Genomic DNA, 21,519 nt, shown 5'->3' on the forward strand with positions numbered 1-21,519 from the left:
ACGCCTTTAATCCCAGCACTCAGGAGGCAGAGGCAGGCGGATCTTTGTGAGTTCAAGGCCAGCCTGGTCTACAGAGTGAGTGCCAGGACAGGTTCCAAAGCAATACAGAGAAACCCTGTCTCGAGGAAAAAAAAAATATTTTAAATTCTGTTACTAAATGTAAAAATATGTATATGTGATGGAGGTGGCTAGAATAGGGCATCAGACTCCTGAAACTGGAGTCACTGGCCATTGTGAGCTGTGTTTAAGGGTACTGGACACCTAACTAGAGTCTTTTAGAAGAACAAGAATCACTCATAACTGCTGAGCCCTATCTCCAGTCCCAAACCCAGGCATTCACTTATGATAATACTTTATCTACCCCGATTTTGTCTTTCACCTATGTTAAGTACCAAAAGTTCAAACAGTTTTTTTTGTTGTTGTTTGTTTTCCGACACAGAGTTTCTCTGTGTAGTCATGGCTGTCCTGGAACTCACTCTGTAGATCAGGCTGACTTCAAACTCAAGAGATCCGTCTGTCTCTACCTCCTGAGTACTGGGATTAAAGGCATGCACCACCACTGCTGGGAAAGTTCAAACAGTTGTAAGCACCTTTCAAACATACAAGCATTTCTAGTGGTGATTCCATGGTAAGTGTAGGAATGACCTAGAATTCAAGTATTATATAAATTCCTATTTCATAGAGCTTTCCTATCTCTCACATTCATTGGTTTTCATACCTGGTAATCAGTGCTAGCATCCCTCTTTAGAAATACGGTGATGGAGCAGAGCTTGGGATGTAGCTCAGACAGGAAGAGTGCTACAAAATCCAGCGTGGTAGCCCAGAATCCCAGCACTTGGGAAACCAAAATATGAAGATCATAAGTTCAATATTATCTTTGGGCACATAGCGAGTTCTAGGTCAACCTGGTCTATGAAATCTTGTATAAAAACGGCAGTCTGGGCCAGGCGTTGGTGGCACACACCTTTAATTGCAGCACTTGGGAGGCAGAAGCAGGTAGTAAATTTCAATGAGTTAGAGGCCAGCCTGGTCTACAGAGCAAGTTGCAGGACAGGCTCTAACACTACAGGAAAACCCTGCCCCCCCCCCCAAAAAGAGGGCACTCTGATACAAGAGATGCTAAATAATCAGTTATGCATGAATCAAATTACCTAAAATGCTCAATGCTCCATATGAATAATGTTAAATCATGAAAGGAAATAATTTTCATTAGGTCCTGAAGGGTCCTACCTTTAATGTACTGGCAAAACATTGACTTTTAGAAAATTTAGTTCTACCTGTTGCTTTTTATTACATTTTGTTTGTTTTTTATGGTATCCAGAATTAAAACCCAGCTGGGTGATAGCAAACGCCTTCAATTCCCAGCACTTGGGAGGCAAAGGCAGGCAGATCTCTTTGAGTTCCAGGTCAGTCTGGTCAACAGAGTTAGTTCCAGTACAGTCAAGGCTGCTACACAGTGAAACTCAAAAACAAAAAAACTAAACCAAACCAAAAACCCAAGAGAACAAAACCCAGTTCCTCATATACACTAGGCAAACACTCCACTACTGAGCTACATATCTTCTGCTGAAGATAAAGCTGTGATGTCAGGCTGTGGAAATGGCTCAATAAGTAAATACACTTCCTGTCCAAGCCTGAAGGCCTCAGTTCAGTTCCTGGAACTAACTCACATAAAAAGCTGGATGTACTGATGTTCCTACTGAAAGACAGGGAGGCAAAGACAGAACTGGCTGAAGGCTACAGGACAGCTAGCCTCAGATATGCTACTCACAACCAAAACAAGAGCCTGACTCACACAAGAGAATGAAAGTGATCTGCCTCTTAGAAATTAAAATGTAAACAAAAAAGGCACTTCTATTGAAATGCTAATTATAAACTAGGCATAGTAGTACAAGCTTTTCTTTCAGCACTAACCTTGAACTCACAGAGATCCACCTGACTCAGAGAGCTGGGATTAAAGCCTTGGTTTCTTTTCATAAATTCTTTAGTATATATGCACATGTATATGTATTAGGTGTATATTCTTGCTTGTCTGCATGTCAGTGTGGGTGTGCATGATTGGAAGTCAGAGACCACCTCAGTTGTTGGTCCCCATCTTCTGCCTTATTTATTGCTAGGTATGCCAGGCTAGTTGTCCCTCAGGCTTCCAGAGATTCTCTTGTTTCTGTCTCATCTCAATGTAGGACTACAGGGAGTGATGCATGTGCCTGACTTTGCATGGGTTCTAGTATCTAAATTCAAATGTTCACACTTGCAATAACAAGCGATCTACTCACTCACTGAGACCTCTAAGTACTATGTCTTATTGCTGTTTTTGTCTGTTTTCTTATCTTGTTCTGGCATACCTGAGAATCAAACCAGGACCCTGAGTATGCTAGGAGAAAGCACTTTACTACTAAACTACACCCACCTGTTGTCCCTATTTTATTAAAGGGGGAAAAAAATGAAAGCAGATTATAAAATTAGCCAATGGACTGAAGAAATAGCTCAATGTTTAAGAGCACTGTCCACTCTCCCAGAGAACCATGGTTTAGTTCCAAGAACTCATATGGCCACTCACCACCATATGTACCTCCTATTCTAGCTAATCTGATACCCTCTCTGAACTGTGAGCACCAGACAACACAAATAACAGTATGCAGATAAAACAGTCATGCACACAAAATAAGAAAAAAAAAAAAAAAAAAAAATTGGGGTGTGTTTTCCAGATAGGATTTCTCTGTATAATAACCCTAGTTGTCCTGGAACTAGCTCTGTAAACCAGGCTGGCCTCAAATTCACAGAGATATGCCTATCTCCCAAGTTCTAGGATTAAAGGCGTGTGCCACCAATTGGCTAAGAATTTTTTAAATAACAAAAATAAAAGAATCAGCCAAGTTCATTCATCTACCTATATCTTAAAGGGTGGAACTGGAATCTGGACCCAGAATATCTGGCTTCTAACCAATTTCTTAAACTACCCCTCAAATATAAGATCATTAAAACATCTACTCCACAATGGAAGGCTATGTGGTCTGTTGCCTCTCTTGATTTTTAAGAAAGTGTATAAATCAGAAAAAGACAGACAGTGGCTCAGGGTAAGTAAACCAAATTTCTCTACCTCTACAGAGTCCTAACCCTGAAAATGAAAGCACTTACTCAGAAAAGCCTTTCCACTTCAACAGATACTCCACTTGCCCCTTAACCATGCGCCTGTCTAACACCTTTTCCACGACATACTCCTCCTCATCCTCTGAAGAAGAACTATCAGCTGTCCTCTTGGTTTTCTTTCCCATGTCGTATGTTGATCCACTTGAAGGACTAAGGCCACCAGGTTCCTGAAAAGGGGTAAAGACAAAATGGTTACAATCCATGAGGGTTAAAACTGTCTCTTCTTGATGGAATCAAGAGTACAATTTTCTTCAGCCACATACCCTTCTTTTTGGTCTACAATTATTCTAAGATAGGGCTACAAATTTAATTTTCAAAATGTGTCAATCCACATTTCTCTAACAACTCTCTTCAGTTGAAGAGATCAAATTAGATGGTACAATTGTTTAACTCCTTTAATTTTGTATTTAAAAAAACCAAGTAGCATGGCATGCTACTCATCACCATTTCTGCATCTACTTGTGAGCCACGCACTCAAAGAAAAATGTGGAAAACCTTTCATTAAAAGAACCAAAGAGAAGAAAAATCCTTTTCCTCCCATGTGAATGTTTTTATAAAAATGAAGAAAAAGAAACTTTTCCCCACAAAATACCCGAAAGTAATTTTTCTGTACTGAGTGCTTTGGTCAGTCCCCACCCCCAGACCATCTCTCACCACATTTCTAGTAACTTGGTACATTTCTCTTAAACAACTTGAGCCTGTGTCCATCAGCTCACACAAGTAAGGCTGACAGCTCAAACACACTAAGCCTCCTTTTTAGCAAGCTCATTTGGGAACAGAAGGGAAAAGGGGGAAAAGGAAAAAAAAATCTCAAAGTTAGCCACTGGACTAGCCTGAAAATTCCCAGGGCTCAACTAAACCAAACAGTTATGGAAACACCTTGCCTCTTCACTGAAGTTGACTTTGGGCCAAAGGAAGAGGAGGGGAAAGAAGTCTGGCCCCAGACTCTGCATCAACATGAAGCCTCCTCTGAACACAGAGGACTATTCATCTCCCAGGAAAGCCAGCACAAATGGAAATTGAATTAAGCTCAGAAATATGCAGTCAGGGGTGCTCAACAGAGAATCTAGTTTTTAAAATTCCCACACTGTTGAACCATAATCATTTTAAAAGAATTCTTCCTTAATCATGTTAAATGGTACCCACAGTCTGGATTACCAAATAGCAGGAATCAATATCTCAACTGACTCCACTGTTATTTTGCTATAATCTCTAAAGATGTTTTTCACAACATTCCCATCGTGGCCAGAAAGCCAACCTCAGGAATAGAAAGGGCAACTAATCTCAGAATTAATTATGTTCAAGTCAAAGAAGCAGAAGTTTGTATTTATTAATTTATTTCAAATAAGTAATTTTTAAGAAATCATTACAGGAATATAGTGTTGAAAATCCTACCTACTGAACTTATTAATAGTAGATAGGCCAGTCGCAAAAACTGCTTGTATTAATTTCTGACCTATAATAACTTTATTTGAGAAAGAAGGCAAGGGGGAATATAGGTAAAAAAGGTTTTCATATAACCTTTCCATTAATTTAGAAGACTCCTAGGCATCAAAAAAATATAATAACGTTTATTTAAAATAAACAGTCTCCGACCTCACCACAGACAGGAAATGTTATAATCCAGAGAGAGTACCCCACCCCCACCCCCACTCACCTTGGAATTTCCGGGAGCTGAGCAGTTTAGGTCAGAGCGCTGGGTTAAAACCAGCCCCATGTTGGAAGCATGCAGTTAAGCATTGTGGCTATGGCCTTCCCTGCCTCACCAGGAAAAAAAAACAAGGATTTACATATGTGTTCTACAGTTTGAGGGAGGAAGAAAAAAATTTTTTTTCTTTATGCCTTCATGCTGAAGAGAAGCCCTAAGTAGATCAATAGGGGTTCCATCCCTTACCTACCGGATCGCCCCAGTTCGTTCTTTCCCTCTGGGCTAACAGGAGGGCCCTCCCCTCCCAGGTCTGGGGCTTGGCGGGCTAGCAGCTCCCCCGCCCCCACCCAGCTGCCTGGGCGCCACTGCGCAGCTGTCCCAGTCCGTTGCCATGGCAACTGGCAGCCGTACTAGACTGAGAGAGAGAGGCAAATGAAAAAGTTAAAAGGCTTAACTTTCCTTTTCACTGCAGACTGGGTGGAGAAGTTGGAAGGTACCTCCCTTGGCTCCAAGGCTAAGGCTTTCAGAGCTCAAGGGAGTTAGTTCTTTGGCTTATAGTCCAAAATTTACGCTTATTCTTCTAAAAGCACCGTGAATTAATCAATAGCATTTTAGGACCACCTAACAGGATTATAGCTCACTGGCAGAGGGGGAGGGGCAAGAATAGGCCCTTCCTACAACAGACCAAGACAAACCACCCTAACTAGAAGCACTTTGAACAAAGCTTTTTCCACCATCTGTCACTGTACAGTTAATTAAAATTGCTTGAGGGAAAGAAGTAACAGGGAAAGGGAGAGGGCAAGTATTTTAATGATACTATGTAACGTTTCTTGTCTGAGAATTACAACAGAACTAGAATCCAAACACTTGAAACTACCTGGGCATGGACTCCACCGTCTTTATACAGACTACTGAGCTGCATCCCAACCCATAAGAGAACTTTTCAGCTGAATTTACAGATGAGAAAAATTAGTTCCTTAGTTTAAAAAAAAAAGAGAGAGAGAGAGAGAGAAAGAAAGAAAGAAAGAAAGAAAGAAAAGGAGGGAGAGCAAGTTGGTCCCAGCCATTATGGTTAAATCTAAGTATTTTATTAGTTATTCTTGTAATGCTATAAAACAGACTTTTAGCAATTATTACCCCCTAATATATTACTCTTTATATTAGTAATTCCTAAAACCCAAGGAAAGGGGATGTAATATAAAAAAGACCATTAACAGGAAGCAGAAGATCAGGAATTCAAGGTCATGCACAACTAACTACAGCCAGTTCATGGCCACCCTGTGTTACATGAGACCTAGTCTCAGAAGGAAAGAAAGAAAACCAGACTATAATACATACATACAGTGTCCTTTCACCTGACTGTAACAAACATTTTGGATATCCAAAACTGTATTTGCTTCACATGTGGGAATTTAAATATTTTTTGTGGGGCCAGAGCCTTATGCATGTTAAGTAAGGAAAAGAGGGTGATCTTCATCAGGAGCCAGAGAGATGCATAAATCAATGACTTTAAGCACTTATCTGCTCTTGCAGAGGACCACTTCAGTTCCCAGCACCCACAGAGTGGCTCACAACCACCTGTAACTCCAGTCCCAGGGGATCTGACACCCTCGTCTGGCATTTGAGGGCAACAGGCATGTGTGTAGTATACAGATGTATATGCTAACAAAGGCATCCAGCAACAGAGGAATGGGTAAGTAAAATGCATATATACACCATAGGGACCTTCAGACATAAAGAATATAGTTATATCATTTTCAGGAAAATTGATGTAACTGGAGATAATCATAAAAAAAGAAATCTGTCTCAGAAAGATAAATATAGTATGTTCTCTCAATGGTGGCTCCTAGTTTTAAGAGATACATAAAATCATGTGTATAGAACTAAAACTGTGTAGGTAGAGAAGGGAAACTAAAAAAGATGGGAAATGAGAGGATAAGCAGAGGGAGTATGCCCAATATACCACATATATCTGTATAAAAACTTAACAAAAGAAAAGAAACCTGCCTGACATTGTGGCGCTTTCCTTTACTCACAGTACCCAAGATCTCTAAGTTTAAGGCCAATGGGTGATGGGATCTTCCAAAGCAGAGAATGGTGATAATTTGGCCATCAAACAGAACTATCAGGGTCTGGACATTGGTGGTATATGCCTTTAATCCCAGTACTCAGGAGGCAAAGGAAGGACGAGCTCTGTGAGTTCAAAGCACAGCCAGAGCTATTACACAGGGAAATTCTGTCTCAAAAAAACCAAACCAAACAAACCAGAAGTTTCAGAGTATGAGAGTTTTTGCGGCAACAAGGATGGAATCTAGCACATTTGACACTCTAGGCAAATGCTCTCTCACAAACTCACAAGATTAGGGCCAGTCTGGGCTATAATAAGAAAACTGCCATAAAAACTAACCGAGGTCTGGAGACATGGTTCAGTGGTTAAGAGAGCTTGTTGTTCTTCAGTGGACTCAGCATCCATGTCAAAAGGTTAATAAACCACCTGTAATCCCAGCTCCAGGGAATCTGATGCTTCTCCTGGCTCCCATATACACATATACAAAAACAACAACAAAAACTTTTTTAATCCCCAACTCCTTTCTTTCTGGATGTCCTGAAACCCACTCTTTTTTTTTTTTTCCAGGGGAGGGGAGTTCCGGGAGACAGAGTTTCTCTGTATAGTCCTGGCTGTCCTGACTGTTTGTAGATCAGGCTGGCCTCAAACTCACTGAGATCTGCCTGGCTCTGCCTCCCAAGTATTGGGTTTGAAGGCATGTGCTACCACCCCTGCTGGGATTAAAGGTGTGCAGTAAATAACCTTTATCTCAAACCTCAGCATCATTGAAATAGGACAAATAGCTGGAAGCAACAGCAAAGGCAAGGCCAGGTGTATTCACCGTAAAAAAAAAAAAAAAAAAAAAAAAAAAAAAAAAAAAGCCAGGGCTAGAGAGATAGCGAACTACCAGTAAAGAGCACTCACTGGTTGCTCTTCCAGGGGAAATTCAACACCAACATGGTGGCTTTACAACTGACTCTAACTCCCAATCTCAGGGGTTCTGACACCCTCTTCTGACTTCTGCCAGCACAAGGGGTTACAAACATACACAAAAACAAAATACTCATATACATAAAATAAAAATAAATCTTAAAAGAAAAAAGAGTAGTAAATCCCCACATCCTATCCACTAAAGAAAGAATTGAGTTTATATTATAGGAAGCCATCAAGATGGCTCAGCTTGCTATGCAAGCCTGATGACCCAAATTTGATCTCCAGATCCCACACAAAAGTGGAGAGAGAGCGCTATTGATATTACAAAGTGTGCATACCCGGCTACACAGTATACACATGTATGCATGCTTGAACACACATACATAGAACCACAAAGGACAAAATATTCTTGTTATCTATCTTTACCCTTATAAAACATCAGGAAATAAAAGGTTCAGATCTAACCCCTGTAAGAGCAGCCTGAAAGGTACGTGAGCCAAAGCCCCTTTCTCTATAGGAAATGGTTTTTGTAACAGCTGACAAATCAAATTGGCCTAATGGCAGGAGTCAAGAGTCCAACCATAATATTCTTTAAAGAATGTGGTGTGACTGTCTTGTAAATCTCCTGGACAGTCACAGATCAGAAGCTGGCAAGGATGACGACATAGTTCTGATGGAATGTGTCTTATCTTAACCTTGAAGTTACAGATTTGCTCAGGACCAGCAGTAAGAAATGAGAAATGCACCCAGACATGGGAGGGGACATAATTCTCTTTAGACAGTGCAACCGAGTGTATTAGGGTCAAATGAAACACAAAGCCAGTCAGACAATTTAAGGCTAGTGCCTGGACCAGATAAAGCACCGAGACTGGTGGTTCAAGCTGAGCATGGAGGGAGGAACATCCTGGTATGAGAAATGAGATATGGTTGGCAGGATGATGGAGTGATTAAAGCAGAATCCTGATACTATGGCAGAGGAAGAGAAAAGGAGCAATCTTATCCTTTTGGAAATCTTCATGAGAAGGGATGAGGACCCTCTCAAGTTTTAAAGGAAAACAGCTTTCAGTTGTTTCTTGAATAGTTATCTCTAGTAAAAGGATTATACACCACAGATTGCAGCAACTAGAGCCCACAGGATGAGGCTAAGAAAAGAGCAGTACCAAGAGACCTTCCTATGAGTAACACAAGGAAAATTCACATTAAAGTTTCCTTAACCAGGGATGTGGACAGAAGTCAGTATTGAAAATGCATCAAAGAACTTTGTGGTCAAGCAGAATCAGACTTCTATTTCACACCATTGACAAGGGATTAATGGATGAAATCTTTAAATATCAAGGCGAATGGTGGTATACACCTTTAATCCTAGCACTGGGGAGGCAGAGGCAGGTGGATCTCTGTGAGTTCGAGGCCAGCCTGGTCTACAAAGCTAGTTCCAGGACAGCCAAGACAATACAGAGAAAACAACACAAAAACCAAAACAAACAAACAAAACCAGATTAAAAACAAGGTGTGTGTGTGTGTGGGGGGGGTGCAGAAAGAAGAGAGAGAATAAAATTTTACATATCTTAAGAGTAAAGAAAGAAACACATAAAACCTGCCAGTCCTTTTCAATCTAGAACAACAGGTACAATGGTCAGCTGTTAGCATTAACCAATCATTGAACCGAAAATATCAGCAAAGTCCCATCAATCAGTTCTAGTCCCTCCACCCTATTGCTGCTTTTCAAAACCAGCTGTCCTGGCTTTTCTTCAAGAATCATGGTATAAAATTTTTTTCATTACCAATTAAAGAACAAAAGCAATATGGATGATAACTAACTGATGAACTATTTCACCAAATTATTTGGAAGTGGTATCTTGATGGATTATCAATTATTTCTCTAATTTTGAATCACAGTAAGAATTCTGTAAGCCAGCTGGGCATGACTTGGGAGGCAGAAGCAGGCAAATCTCTAGGTTAACCTAGTCTACAAAGCAACTTCTGGGACAGTCAGGGCTGTTACACAGAGAAAGCCTGTCTCAAAAAACAAAACAAAAAACTTCCTGACAGTTAAGCCCTAGCTAAAAAGCAGGGAAGGGGAAAACACATGCAAAGGTCCCCCTTATCACAAAAATTAAATATGCTATTGATCAGTGGCTTCAAATGGCCCAGGCTTACTCTCCTCTATTTCCCCATATGTTATTCTCCAGTTTGCAGTAATCCTCCTGTCTCTGCCTCCATAGTTTTGGGATTACTGGCACACACCACTACTATACTCAGAGAAACTAATTTCTTCTCTAAGGCCCTTAGTGAGAAAATGTAGTTCAGGGTAGCTGGGCATGGTAGTGTATGCCTATAGCACCCCAGTACCTGGGAGATGGAAGCAGAACAACCAGCACAAGTAAGAGGCCAGTCTGGGCTACAGTATAAGACCCTGTCTCAAAACACTACAAGGAAAACAAATTTTGCAGTTGATGAGAAGCTTCAATTGTTGGTCACAGTCCTAACTTCTAGGAGTGTCCTGTGAAGGCACACTTAAGAAATGAACAGATGGCCCCGGGGGGGGGGGGGGTAGTGTGGTAATTTTATCTGGCACTGGATTTATGATTTCTAAAGTATTGGTCACGTATCAATTAACAAAAGCATGGCATAACTGCACAGTACAGCTGCCTGTGTTGTCTCAGGTTTTGTTACATGGGCTGATAAATACCATTCCATCTACACCAGAAGCATATGAACACCCAATTTAGGAACCATCAAAGCTTTTAAAATATCTGTTAAAGACTGGATTAGGAAGAGTTGAGGAGGATTAACTGTGGCTATTAACAGCTCAGGCCCATCATTAACAAACCACATACAAACAACACAAACTTTATTATAGTAGAGAGGAAAGAGTGTCTACAGAGTAAATCTCCTCCCTCTGGCTAGCAGTTACAATTCATCATCCTTTTAAAAATCAGACTAAGTGGCTGAGGATGTAGCCTAGTAGTAAAGGGAATGTTTAGCATGTGCAAAGCTCTGAGTTCTATCCCTAGACTATCCTACCAAAAAGAGAAGCTACAGCATTGTTCCAGTCAACTATGTAACTACATTGAGGCTGAGTTCTATTGGTTAAACAAGCACCCTGCTACAACGAACAAAGAAGTAAAAGACCTTTATTTGGTTTTGAGACAAGGTCTCATTCTGTCTCATCCTCTTGCTCTGTTTTCAGAGCACTGGGATTACAGGTGTTACCCAGTTTTTCCTCCCTTTGTTCTTTCAAGTTAAGACAGACAAGTTAAAGGCCATTCTATGATTCTATTTGGATTTATGTGCCTCCTCTCCGAGATGACCTTTTTTTTTTAAAAAAAAAAAAAAAAAAAAAAAGACAAAACACTACAATGTAGCTCTGGATGGTCAGAAAGCACTGATAGATTGATTCTCTTTATCTGCCTCCCCAGTTCAGGGATTAAAGATGTGTGTTAATGTACCCAATTGACCACTATTTTCTTTTTGTTTAAAGCAAAGGAGAGTTGGGAGTTAATAAAGATATATTAAGTCAGGCCTTGGGGCACAGCTTTAATCCCAACACCCGGGAGACAGAGGCAGGCAGATCTCTGTAAGTTCAAGGACAGCCTGGTCTACAGAGCTAGTTCCAGGACAGCCAGGGCTACACAGAGAAACCCCTCAATAACTCCCCCCAAGAGATATATTAATATAGGTTCAGAATTGCTCAGAGGAGAGAAATACATATCTAAGACCATGCTTCTTTAAGAAGCACATGGTGGGGGGGATTGGGATAAATAATCAAGACTGAGTATATATTCCTCAAGGGACAGTGGTCCTGACCACTATTATTTTATAAATGAATATAATGCAGAAAACATACTCAATTCTCAGAACTGACTGCTTGACATGCCCATCTGATAAACTGCTATTTTTAGCAATAGCACACAAATTCTTATTATCTCAAAATAAGGTTATTTGAATGCCCCCCCCTTATTAAAATCTACTGATTTTTAACTCTCAAGTGTAAGATGTCATGAAGCAAATTAATCCTTTGGCAGATACTATACACGCAACAGTTTGAAGATTTATGGTAAAGTAGAACTTGGCACCATTGTTGGAAAAGGTCTTCCAGATGGTGCTTCCTAACAATTCTATCTTTGGAATGTCCTCATCTTAAAGCCCCACTCTCAAGCGGCTGTTAATCTCATATCCACTGCTCTCTTAATGTGATGAAACGTGAATTTATAAACCTGTCACCTTACACATACATATATACATACACAAAAACAAACGAACCTCGGGATTTCATCGTAAATAAATCTTAAGGAAAATGGGTAATAATGTTTGGGTAGAATACCATGAATTTATACATACCACTTAGACAGATCATCCTTACAAAATATGTGAACTGGGCAAGGCTTAGTGGTTGGTATACACTTACAATCCCAGCACTCTGCAGGCAGAGGCAGGTAGATCTTTTTTGAGTTTGAGGCAATCCTGGTCTATACAATGAGTTCCAAGACAGTTAGGGCTGTCTCAAACAAAAAGAGAAAAAAGAAAAGAAAAAAAGGAAGTTAAAAGAGAAATTAAATGTTTTACCTAAATAAAAATATGGGCATGAAACAGTTTGTAAGCATCACCCAATCTGGGAGGATGAGTGGGTTGGGGGGGGGGGTGTCTCCACACACCTTTAATCCCAGCACTAGGGAAGCAGATGGATCTCTGAGTTCAAGGCTAGCCTGGTCTACAGAGCAAGTTCCCAGACAGCCAGGGCTACAAAGAGAAATCCTGTCTTGAAAGAAAAAATAAAAATAAATAAATAAATAAATAAAATAAAACATCAGCTTTTATCCTGGCACTGTTTGTAGTTTTTAGATTTAAACAGTTTAGGGCTTACAAAGACCCCTTCAGGTCATTTCAACCTGAAGAGTCTATACTAAGTCAGGCAATAGACATTTGTTCAGCAAAGACATAAAAATTAATTTACATAACCATAATCTAAAGTATTTCTAATTTAACTGTTAAGGAGATTTATTTAAGCCCATATACTACAATCTGATTAATACATGCTGACAAAAAAGGAATCATGATTAAAGAAACATCTCAGACTGTAAAACTTCAGGGAATAAAGAGAGCATTCCTTCAACATATGGCACAATTCTGTACTTGGCCATCACCTTGGTGTAGTCGCAACATGAATTATATTGAAGTCATACCCTACATTTTAGATAAATAAAATCAAGCCAGTACTGAATTCTTCTTATCCCATACAAGGATATCCTTGGCAGCTTCTGGGCTATCTATTAGGATCTTGACCAATTTTGCTTTGTGGCAATTTAAAAGCTGTTTAAAAAAAAAATAATAATGGGTGATGACAGGAGGAACAAGCCCACACCAGAAGTTATTGAACCTTGCAGGTCTTTAAAAGTGTCTCTATTGACATTCGAGTGTGAGTTACTATGGCTCAATATAATAAAAGTGTGCTCTACACTTCACATGTATTGATAGCTAAATGCAAAGAAAGGCCACCATCAGATAAATGGCTAAGAGGATGGCTGACCATAGACCACCTAGCTCTTCAAGTGTTTTGATGTGTTATTTAAGCCAAGTAAGACTTTTCTTTTTGTCCAGTTTCCAACCACATTCCTAATTCAAATCCTGTGCCAAAGAGATGATTAATATAGTCACTCTGTTCCTTTTCTAAAACTGTTTAGCTGGCTGTGGGATATTTATTGAGAGCCTATTCAGTGTCAAGCACTGCATGGGCACTAAATCTACTGTCTTCAACCTGAGGGCTAGGAAAATCTGAGTTTCTCCTTGTTTATGTCAGTGCTCCACAACGGTTGGTCCCCCTCCCCACCAAAAAGGGCTACATGGATTCTGAAAGCAGTGCCTTAGCTGCTAAGGGGCAGTGCATATGAGATATGTACAAGGCTGAGGGTTCAATTCCCAACACCACCAAGCCAAACCAAAAGATTAGAAAGGCAACATGTTTGCCAAACTAGTGGGACTAGTGGGACTCAGGAGGCTGAAGCAAAAAGATCATTGAATGCTCAAGGCCAGCCTGGGTTACAAAGAGATTTCCACCACAGCCTTAAGCTACAGTATAATTGTCTAAAAAAGGAAAAAGTAAAGGCTACCTAAAAGGTAAACTTTACAGCACTTGGGAGGAAGAGGCAGGTGGATCTTAGTGAGTTCCAGGCCAGTCTGGTTTGTACAAGTTCCAGATCAGCCAAGGCTACACAAAGAAACCTTGCCTCCTCAAAAAAGTTATTTCTTTAAACTGGGGGCTGGAGCATAGCTCAGCTGTTAAGAGCAGTTGCTGCTCTTGAAGCTGACCAGGTTAGTTTCGAAGCACCAAGGAGCCCACAGGTGAAGATAGGTAGATTATAGCAACTCAGTGTTCTTTAATTCTAGTTCTAGGGACTCTCATGGGTCTGTAACTTTCACAGGCACCAGACAAGCAAGCATGTAGTACACATACTTACATTCTAGCAAAAATACTCATATACATAAAATAAATCTCATTTTAAAAATATTTGCCTATCCGACCAATATGTTTGTGTGGAGGCACATTTGTGCTGCAGCATGCTTGTGGAGTTTCTCTTTTCACCATGCAGGTCCTGGGATGAACCTCAGACCACCAGGATTGCCTAGAGATAGACTAGGGTGGCAGTGGCCTCTGCTTCCAGAGTGCTAGAATTAAAGGCCCAACCCAAAGGCAACTTCCTAATACTGGAAAGATGAAAACTGTGATAAGTAAATCAAAGATGAAGCCAAACAGCTCACTTATCTTAAATGTTAGTCAATGTTCTGCTTAAATATTCCACACCACTTGAAACATTTTGCTTTTGTGTAAACTATTCTACAGATGTCAGTTATGTCAGACTAGCTGATAATGTTGTCTTCTAAGAACTTCCATACTTTTCTACACATTTGCTTTCATCAGTTAGTTAAATTTCCAAATATAATCACAGATGTCTATTTCCCTTTTGTCTTTTGCATTGTGAGCACTCTCCCTCCCCTGTGAGGTTGAGGATCAAACCCTGGGCCTAACACATGCTAGGTCAACACTCTATCCCCAGCCCCTGAAGTTTTTATTATTAGCTGTATAAATACTTAAGATTATTATGTCCTCTTGATGAATTGGCTCCTTAATTAACTAACCTGCTGTTATTTGCCCAACCTATCTCATAGGTCTGTTATGGAAAAAGAACAAGAGAGCACTTTGGAAACAGAGGCAAAAATTTGAGAGTAAAGGAAGTTAAAAAAATAACTTCAATGAATTTGCTGAATTATCTCTCTAGGTTTATCTATGCTGTCTACAACTACTCATACAAATGAGGCTTACTTTGTTTTATCAGATCTTTAGACATAATTTATTATTGTAAGATACTGAACAAATTAGCAGTATATCACCCTCCACAATTCCCTGTGAAGTGAGCCTTAATGATTTAGGGATGAGAACAAGGCACACTGAGTTCAAGGATTTGCTTCAGAAACTAAACTTAAGATTTCCCAGCTTGTTAGTTGACCTCTTTAGAACAGGGCATTTTATTCCAACATAATTATACCTGTTGGCTCAGATACAAACTTGCTGTATTCTGAGGAATGTAGATTACAATCAGAGAGTACTAAAATTCAATGTGCTTCCTTGGCTCCATGAAAAAGATGGGAGTACTATTTGCTATGACTGACCTTGAAACAATCTTTTCAAGTACACATATCAATTTCATGAATTTTAGTATCCTGCCCACCTATAATACAATACACACTCAGCAAATCTGTACATTAAAACCATAAATGGCAGGGCGGTGGTGGCCCAAGCCTTTAATCCCAGCACTCAGGAGGCAGAAACAAGTGGACTTCTGTTCAAGGCCAGCCTGATCTACAGAGTGAATTCCAGGACAACCTGGGCTACATGGAGAAACCCTGTCAAGAAAAACTAAAAATATATAAAGTAAAAAAAAAAAAAAAAAAGAAAAATCAAAAAAACCTACTTGTGTTCTTTATTCCATCTATGACTTATTTTAGATAGAAAATGTATCGGTGCTTAATCCTGATGAAGCACTTATTATTACTAAAAAAGAAATTTCAGAATACACAGCTCCTAATTTCACTAAAAAGGTGGAAAATGGCCCAGGCAGCACTCTGCACTTTAAAAAAAAAAGTTCAGGCATATATTTAAGTACAGGTTTGCCTGTCTATATTAATAGCCCAAGGAGTTGAGAATCAACCATCAAGTCAATTTTATTCCTCTCAAATTCTAGGCATAGCACTATACTGGTCAAAGTATTAGGATAAATTATTACTGTGATAGGGTCTTTCTACATAGCCTAGGAAGGCCTGCAGCAGGGTATATAGACCAGGCTGGCCTCAAACTGAGAGATATTACCCATTCTGCCCCTCAAGTACTGGAATTACATACATTTAATATCAGGCTTGGTTTGATTGGCATTTGTAATTACTGTCATTAAAAAAAGAGAGAGAACGGTCTAGGTCAGTCTGGTTGGTCTATAGAGTAAGTTTCAGAATAGCCAGAGCTACACAGAAGAAAAAAAAAAACCTAGGAAAATGAAGGTATGAAGGTTAGCCTGATCTACATAGAGAACAGTGCCAAAACCAAATGCAGTCAGGTGTGGTAGCACACACTATTAATCCCTGCAAAGTCAGGTAGATCTCTGGGAGTTGGAGGCCAGTCTGGTCAATATAGCAAGTATAGAAAATTCCAAGACAACTAGAGCTACATTACAGAGACCATGCCTCAAAAATAAATAAGCAAATCCAAGTTTGAGGACCAGACAATTATATGAGGGTTTAAGAATGCTGACAGCCATTGTGCAGGAACTGGGTCAATTCCCAACACCTACATGGTGGCTAACCACCAGCTATAACTTCCATTCCAGGAGATCCAGTACCCTCTTATGGCCTCTGTGGGCAACAGGCTCACATATTGTTTTAATTTAAAAAGCATCGGGAGAAAGACACCAAGCTACAAAGATCATATGGAGGGGTTTTTATTAGAGGAAAGGGAATGGGAAAAAGGGGATGGGGGAGGGAAGTAAGACACTGAAAGACAGGCAAAGAAGCACAGAAAAAGAGCATGGGAGGTGGACAGAGCCCTTTTGAAAGGGAACATAGTAAAGCAGGGCATTGGTGGTGCACACCTTTAGTACCAGCACTCAGGAGGCAGAGGCAGGTGGATCTCTATGAATTTGAGGCCAGCCTGGTCTACAAAGCTAGTTCCAGGACAGGCTCCAAAGCAATACAGAGAAACCCTGTCTCAAAAAAAAAAAAAAAAAAAAAAAAAAAAAAAGGGGGGGGGGAGACACATAATGAATGTGCACAGGTGGTGGTGCTCTTAGTAGCTGCAGTTGAGGATGTATCCTTTCAGAACCCCAAAGGTAGGCCAGTAAAGATGCCTGAATACTAATACACATACATACATGCAGGAAAATACTCAGGGTTTTCTTGTGCAGATCTGGCTGTCTTGGAACTCATTCTGTAGACTAGGCAGGCCTATAACTCTACCTCCCAAGAATTAAAGGCCTGTGCTACCCCTAAATCTTTTGTTGTTTTGTTTTTCCAAACCAGTTTCTCTGTACCTTTGGAGCCTGGCCTGGAACTTGCTCTGTAGACCAGATTGGCCTCAAGCTCACAGAGATCTGCTTGCCTCTGCTTCCCTAGTGCTGGGATAAAGCCATGCACCAGTAATGCCCAGCCCCCCCCCCCATTTTTAAATAATTTGGATGTAGTCTGAATGACAGTCCCCCTGATCCCCACAAAAAGATTTATACTCTATTCCCAAGGAGCTGTGAATGTCACCTTATACAGCAAAAGTTGTTATTAGAAGATGAGAGGAGAAACTGATCTTGAGTCACCCCAGTAGGCCTTAAATACAATCACATTTATTTTATCAGAGGCAGAGTTCCCAGACTGTTTCCAGGCAAACAAAGAACATAATGAAAACAACAATGGGATCTCATGCCATAAACCAAGGGATGGTGACTACCACCAGATAGAAGCAGGAGCTTGTACAGAGGTCCTAGACTTACTGCAGATGTCCAGCCTCTAGGATCTTCTGCAGTGTTCTGCTATAGAAGCTGCCCAGAAAACCTGACAGGCAGGTGGATCTCTGTGAGTTTGAGACCAGCCTGGTCTACAAGAGCTAGTTCCATCCAGGAAAAGCTCCAAAGCTACACAGAAAAACCCTGTGTTGAAAAAAAAAAAAAAAAAAAAAAAAAAAAAAGAAGCCACAGAAAGCTAATGGGCAGAGAAAGTTAACTTTTAAAGATCAATAACTAGGGGAGTAGTATGGCATTGTGGTAAAGGAATGTACTTAGCACACTAAAACACTAAAAGTTCTGGGTTCAGCCTCCAACACCCAATCAAAAAACAAAGAAAAGAAGTGTGCTTCAAGTAACTCAAAGAAATATGACTTCTTCATGTTTTTGTTTTATTTTAAGAAAGAACCTATGTAGATCAGGGTAGCCTTGATCTCACAAGATCTGACTACTTCTGTTTCTCAAATGCTGGGATTAAAAGTATGTACCACCATGCCTAGCCTGACTTGGGTTTTTTTGTTGTTTTTTTGAGACAGGGTCTTATTAAGTAGCCCAGTTGATCCTATACTCACCATCTTCCAACTTAGCTTCTTTTATATTTTAACACAGGATCTCACTATGTAGCTCTTGATGTCCTGGAACACACTATGTAGATCAGGCTGGTCTCAAACTTAGAGAGATATGTGCCTCATCAAACTGACTGCTGGGATTAAAGGCATATGCCAACATGTCCAACCTAAAATTTTTTATTGACACAGGGTCTCACTATGTTAACCAGGTTGGCTTCCCTGGCCTCAGAGTCAAAGATCCATCTGCCTCTGCCTCAAAAACCTTTAATCCCTCATATCAATAGGTACAATTTAAAAAAAAAAAAAAAAAATTACAATCTACAACCAAGTGTGGTGGCACACACCTTTAACCCTATCATTTGGGAGGTAGAAGCAGGCCGATCTCTGTGAATTCCAAACCAGACAGGCCCATACAGTAAAACCTTGTCTTAAAAAAACAGGGTACAATTTGCCCAAAATAAACCTACAGACCTAAGAGGGCTAATATTTACATAGCTGCTAACAAGAACAGTGCAAGTTTTTCCACAAATAGATAAGGGTTGAGCTCCTGGTCAGACTAAACATAGGCACAATTATCATTGTGGGTATTCTGCCAACACAAGTGTAAAGTTGTTACCAGAAGTGAGTATGTGGCTCCAAGTGGCTTACAGAATGCAACAAATTCATAGCTTTCAACGCACACAAGCCAACTCTTCTCAGAATGACCTAAGTTCTTTATTTTTTTTAAGAATTTTTAAAACAGTATGTGCCTGCATGTTTGTACACATGCTATTAGTACAATGAATTAAAAACATCTATGTGCAAGGCAAGAAAGTAAGCTCATGTCAAAGAAAAAAAAAGGTGATTGTTCATGAACAACAGTCATACTGTATCAAATGATAGTTATGCTGTTTTTAAAGTCAATAAATATAGTGTAGCACTGCCCAATTCTGAGAAAGGTGAATGTATATAAAAATTATCAGAAGAAGCCATGCACTAGTGGCACACACCTTTAATCTCAGCATTCAGAGGCAGAGGCAGGCCCGGTCTACAAAGCAAGTTCCAGGAAAGCCAGGGCTATTACACAGTGAAACCCTGTCTCGAGAAACAATCAATCAAACCAAACAGAAGGACAAAACAGTAAAAGTGCTCTTTACTAAATGGAGTTAAGTAATCTTATTAAACATTCTATGCAGAGTATGGTAGCACCTTTAATCCTTATATTCCAGAGGCAGAGGCAGGCTGGATCTCTGAGTTCAAGGATGGCCAGGGCTACAAAGAGAAACTTTTTCTGTCTTGAAAAACAAAAACCAAGCTAAATGGTTACACATTAAAAAAGAAAGAGAAAGCAGGAGCAGACTCATGACATGAATGTATGAGGATGACTTACTATTTAATCCCCAGAACCATGGGAAGCTGAGACTAGAGAATTATAAGCTTGAGGCAGGGACCCATAAAAGCTGGAGTGGCCTTTAACTTGCTGACAATGATTTTGACCTGGTCCCCTTCACATTACTTGCCAACTGCTGGGGTTACAGGCCAGCCCCATCACTGCAGGTTAATTTCTCAATGGGGAATGGAATCCAGAACTCCATGCATGGTAGACCAACTGAGGCACATCCACAACCTTGAAGTTGACCTGATTATTAAGAAAATGAAATAATACATTACAGATAAGAACACAGTACTTCATATGCTTGTTTGGTGAAACTCTATTTTAAAGACAGGATCAAAGAGATGAGGCGGGAAGATGTTTCAAGTCAAGGCCAAACTGGGCTATGTAATAAGTTCACAAACATAAACAGAGACTTTGTTTTAAAGAAAGGGGATGAGTGGGGCTAGAGAGATGGCTCAGCAGTTAGGAGCACTGATTGCTCTTCTGGAGGACCAGGGTTCAATTCCCAGAACCCACATGGCAGTTCACAATTGTCTGTTAACTCCAGTTCCAGGGACCTGACACTCATGAACATAAAAATAAATAAAAAAAATTTAAAAAGTGTAAAAATCTACAAAGAAACAATGTTAAGAGTCTGAAACAGCATCTCAAATGAATGTTAACACTAGCCAGGCGGCGGTGGTGGTGGCACACACCTTTACTCCCAGGACACGAGAAGCAAAGGCAGGGGGACCTCTGTGAGTTCCAGGCCAGCCTGGTCTACAGAGAGTTCCAGGACACCCAGGGCTGATACACACAAGAAAAGTAAAAAAGAAAAAAGACCCTGCCTTAGGTAGCTCTTTATTTTTTACCAAATGTGGGCTCTGTCCTGACATTTTTTTTCTTTTACTCCTTTTTTTCTTCAGTTTTTTAAGTACTGGGATTAAAGTCATGAATCTCTACCACCCAGCTTGGTTTCTTTCTTTCTTTTTTTTTTTTCCCCCTTTTCTTTTCTTCAAGATAGGGTTTCTCTGTAGCTTTGGATCCTGTCCTGGAATTCAATTTATAGATCAGGTTGGCCTAGAGAGGCAGAGACAGACGGATCTCTCAGAGATCCGTCTGTCTCTGCCTCCCAAGTGCTGGGATTAAAGGTGTATGCCACCGCCAACATCACTACCAAGATAGCATTTTCTAATTAAAAGTGTACCTCAAAAATTATCCATCATGGTATTTAAATATTTCCCTTTGACTCAAAATAAACCGACAGCTAGTAAATGAAGACTACACATCGTCCAGACCCTCTGGGAAGTGTGAGCATTTTATCAACACCAAAGAGACTGCAGATAAAACACGAGGAGATGAAATCAAAAGCAAGGAATAGTGATGATCCAATAGATGGTGGAGCCTTCTGTCATCAACATCCTAAATACCTCCCAACTGAAGCAGCCTTTTCATCCAAAATCAGACATCCTCACATGAACAGCAGAAAGAGGGCTCAGGAGATCTTGAATGTTAAAAGACCATTAGGGAGGAAAATGTTCCTCGGAGAAGAGATTCAGAATAAAGAATTGGAGACATGAATGATTGTGGGAAGTACATGATGACTGGAAGCACCACATAAACAAACAAAACAAAAACAAATGGGTCCATTCCTTTTTTATTAAGCCTTTCATTATTCCATTAATGGCAATAACCCCTCAACATCAGACAAAAAGGCCTCTACCCGCTGTGACCACAGAAGCATTACACTTCGACTTGTAGCTCTCGAAAACTTTCTTTGTGGCCAT

The 21,519-nt window shown here is 40.2% G+C and overlaps 1 protein-coding gene across 7 annotated transcripts in view; it reads right to left on the reverse strand.

The window, feature by feature from the left end:
• Window positions 1–21,519, reverse strand: part of Cbx5 (chromobox 5) — a 34,645-nt gene that overhangs the window by 12,109 nt on the left and 1,017 nt on the right. Inside the window, exons 1-3 of one of the 7 annotated variants that reach the window (XM_051190078.1) lie at window positions 5,049–5,140; window positions 4,808–4,907; window positions 3,139–3,317 (exon numbers count right to left, since the gene is read on the reverse strand). In XM_051190078.1, coding sequence (XP_051046035.1) covers window positions 3,139–3,317; window positions 4,808–4,867 — 239 coding nt within the window. In that variant the 5' untranslated portion in view covers window positions 4,868–4,907; window positions 5,049–5,140. Of the gene's footprint in view, window positions 1–3,138; window positions 3,318–4,807; window positions 4,912–5,044; window positions 5,193–21,519 lie in introns of those variants that run through there. The other 6 variants (XM_051190074.1, XM_051190077.1, XM_051190075.1 and 3 more) reach the window with 6 other exon arrangements.

Source organism: Phodopus roborovskii, unplaced genomic scaffold (genome assembly GCF_943737965.1).
Source record: "Phodopus roborovskii unplaced genomic scaffold, PHOROB, whole genome shotgun sequence".
NCBI lineage: Eukaryota > Metazoa > Chordata > Mammalia > Rodentia > Cricetidae > Phodopus > Phodopus roborovskii.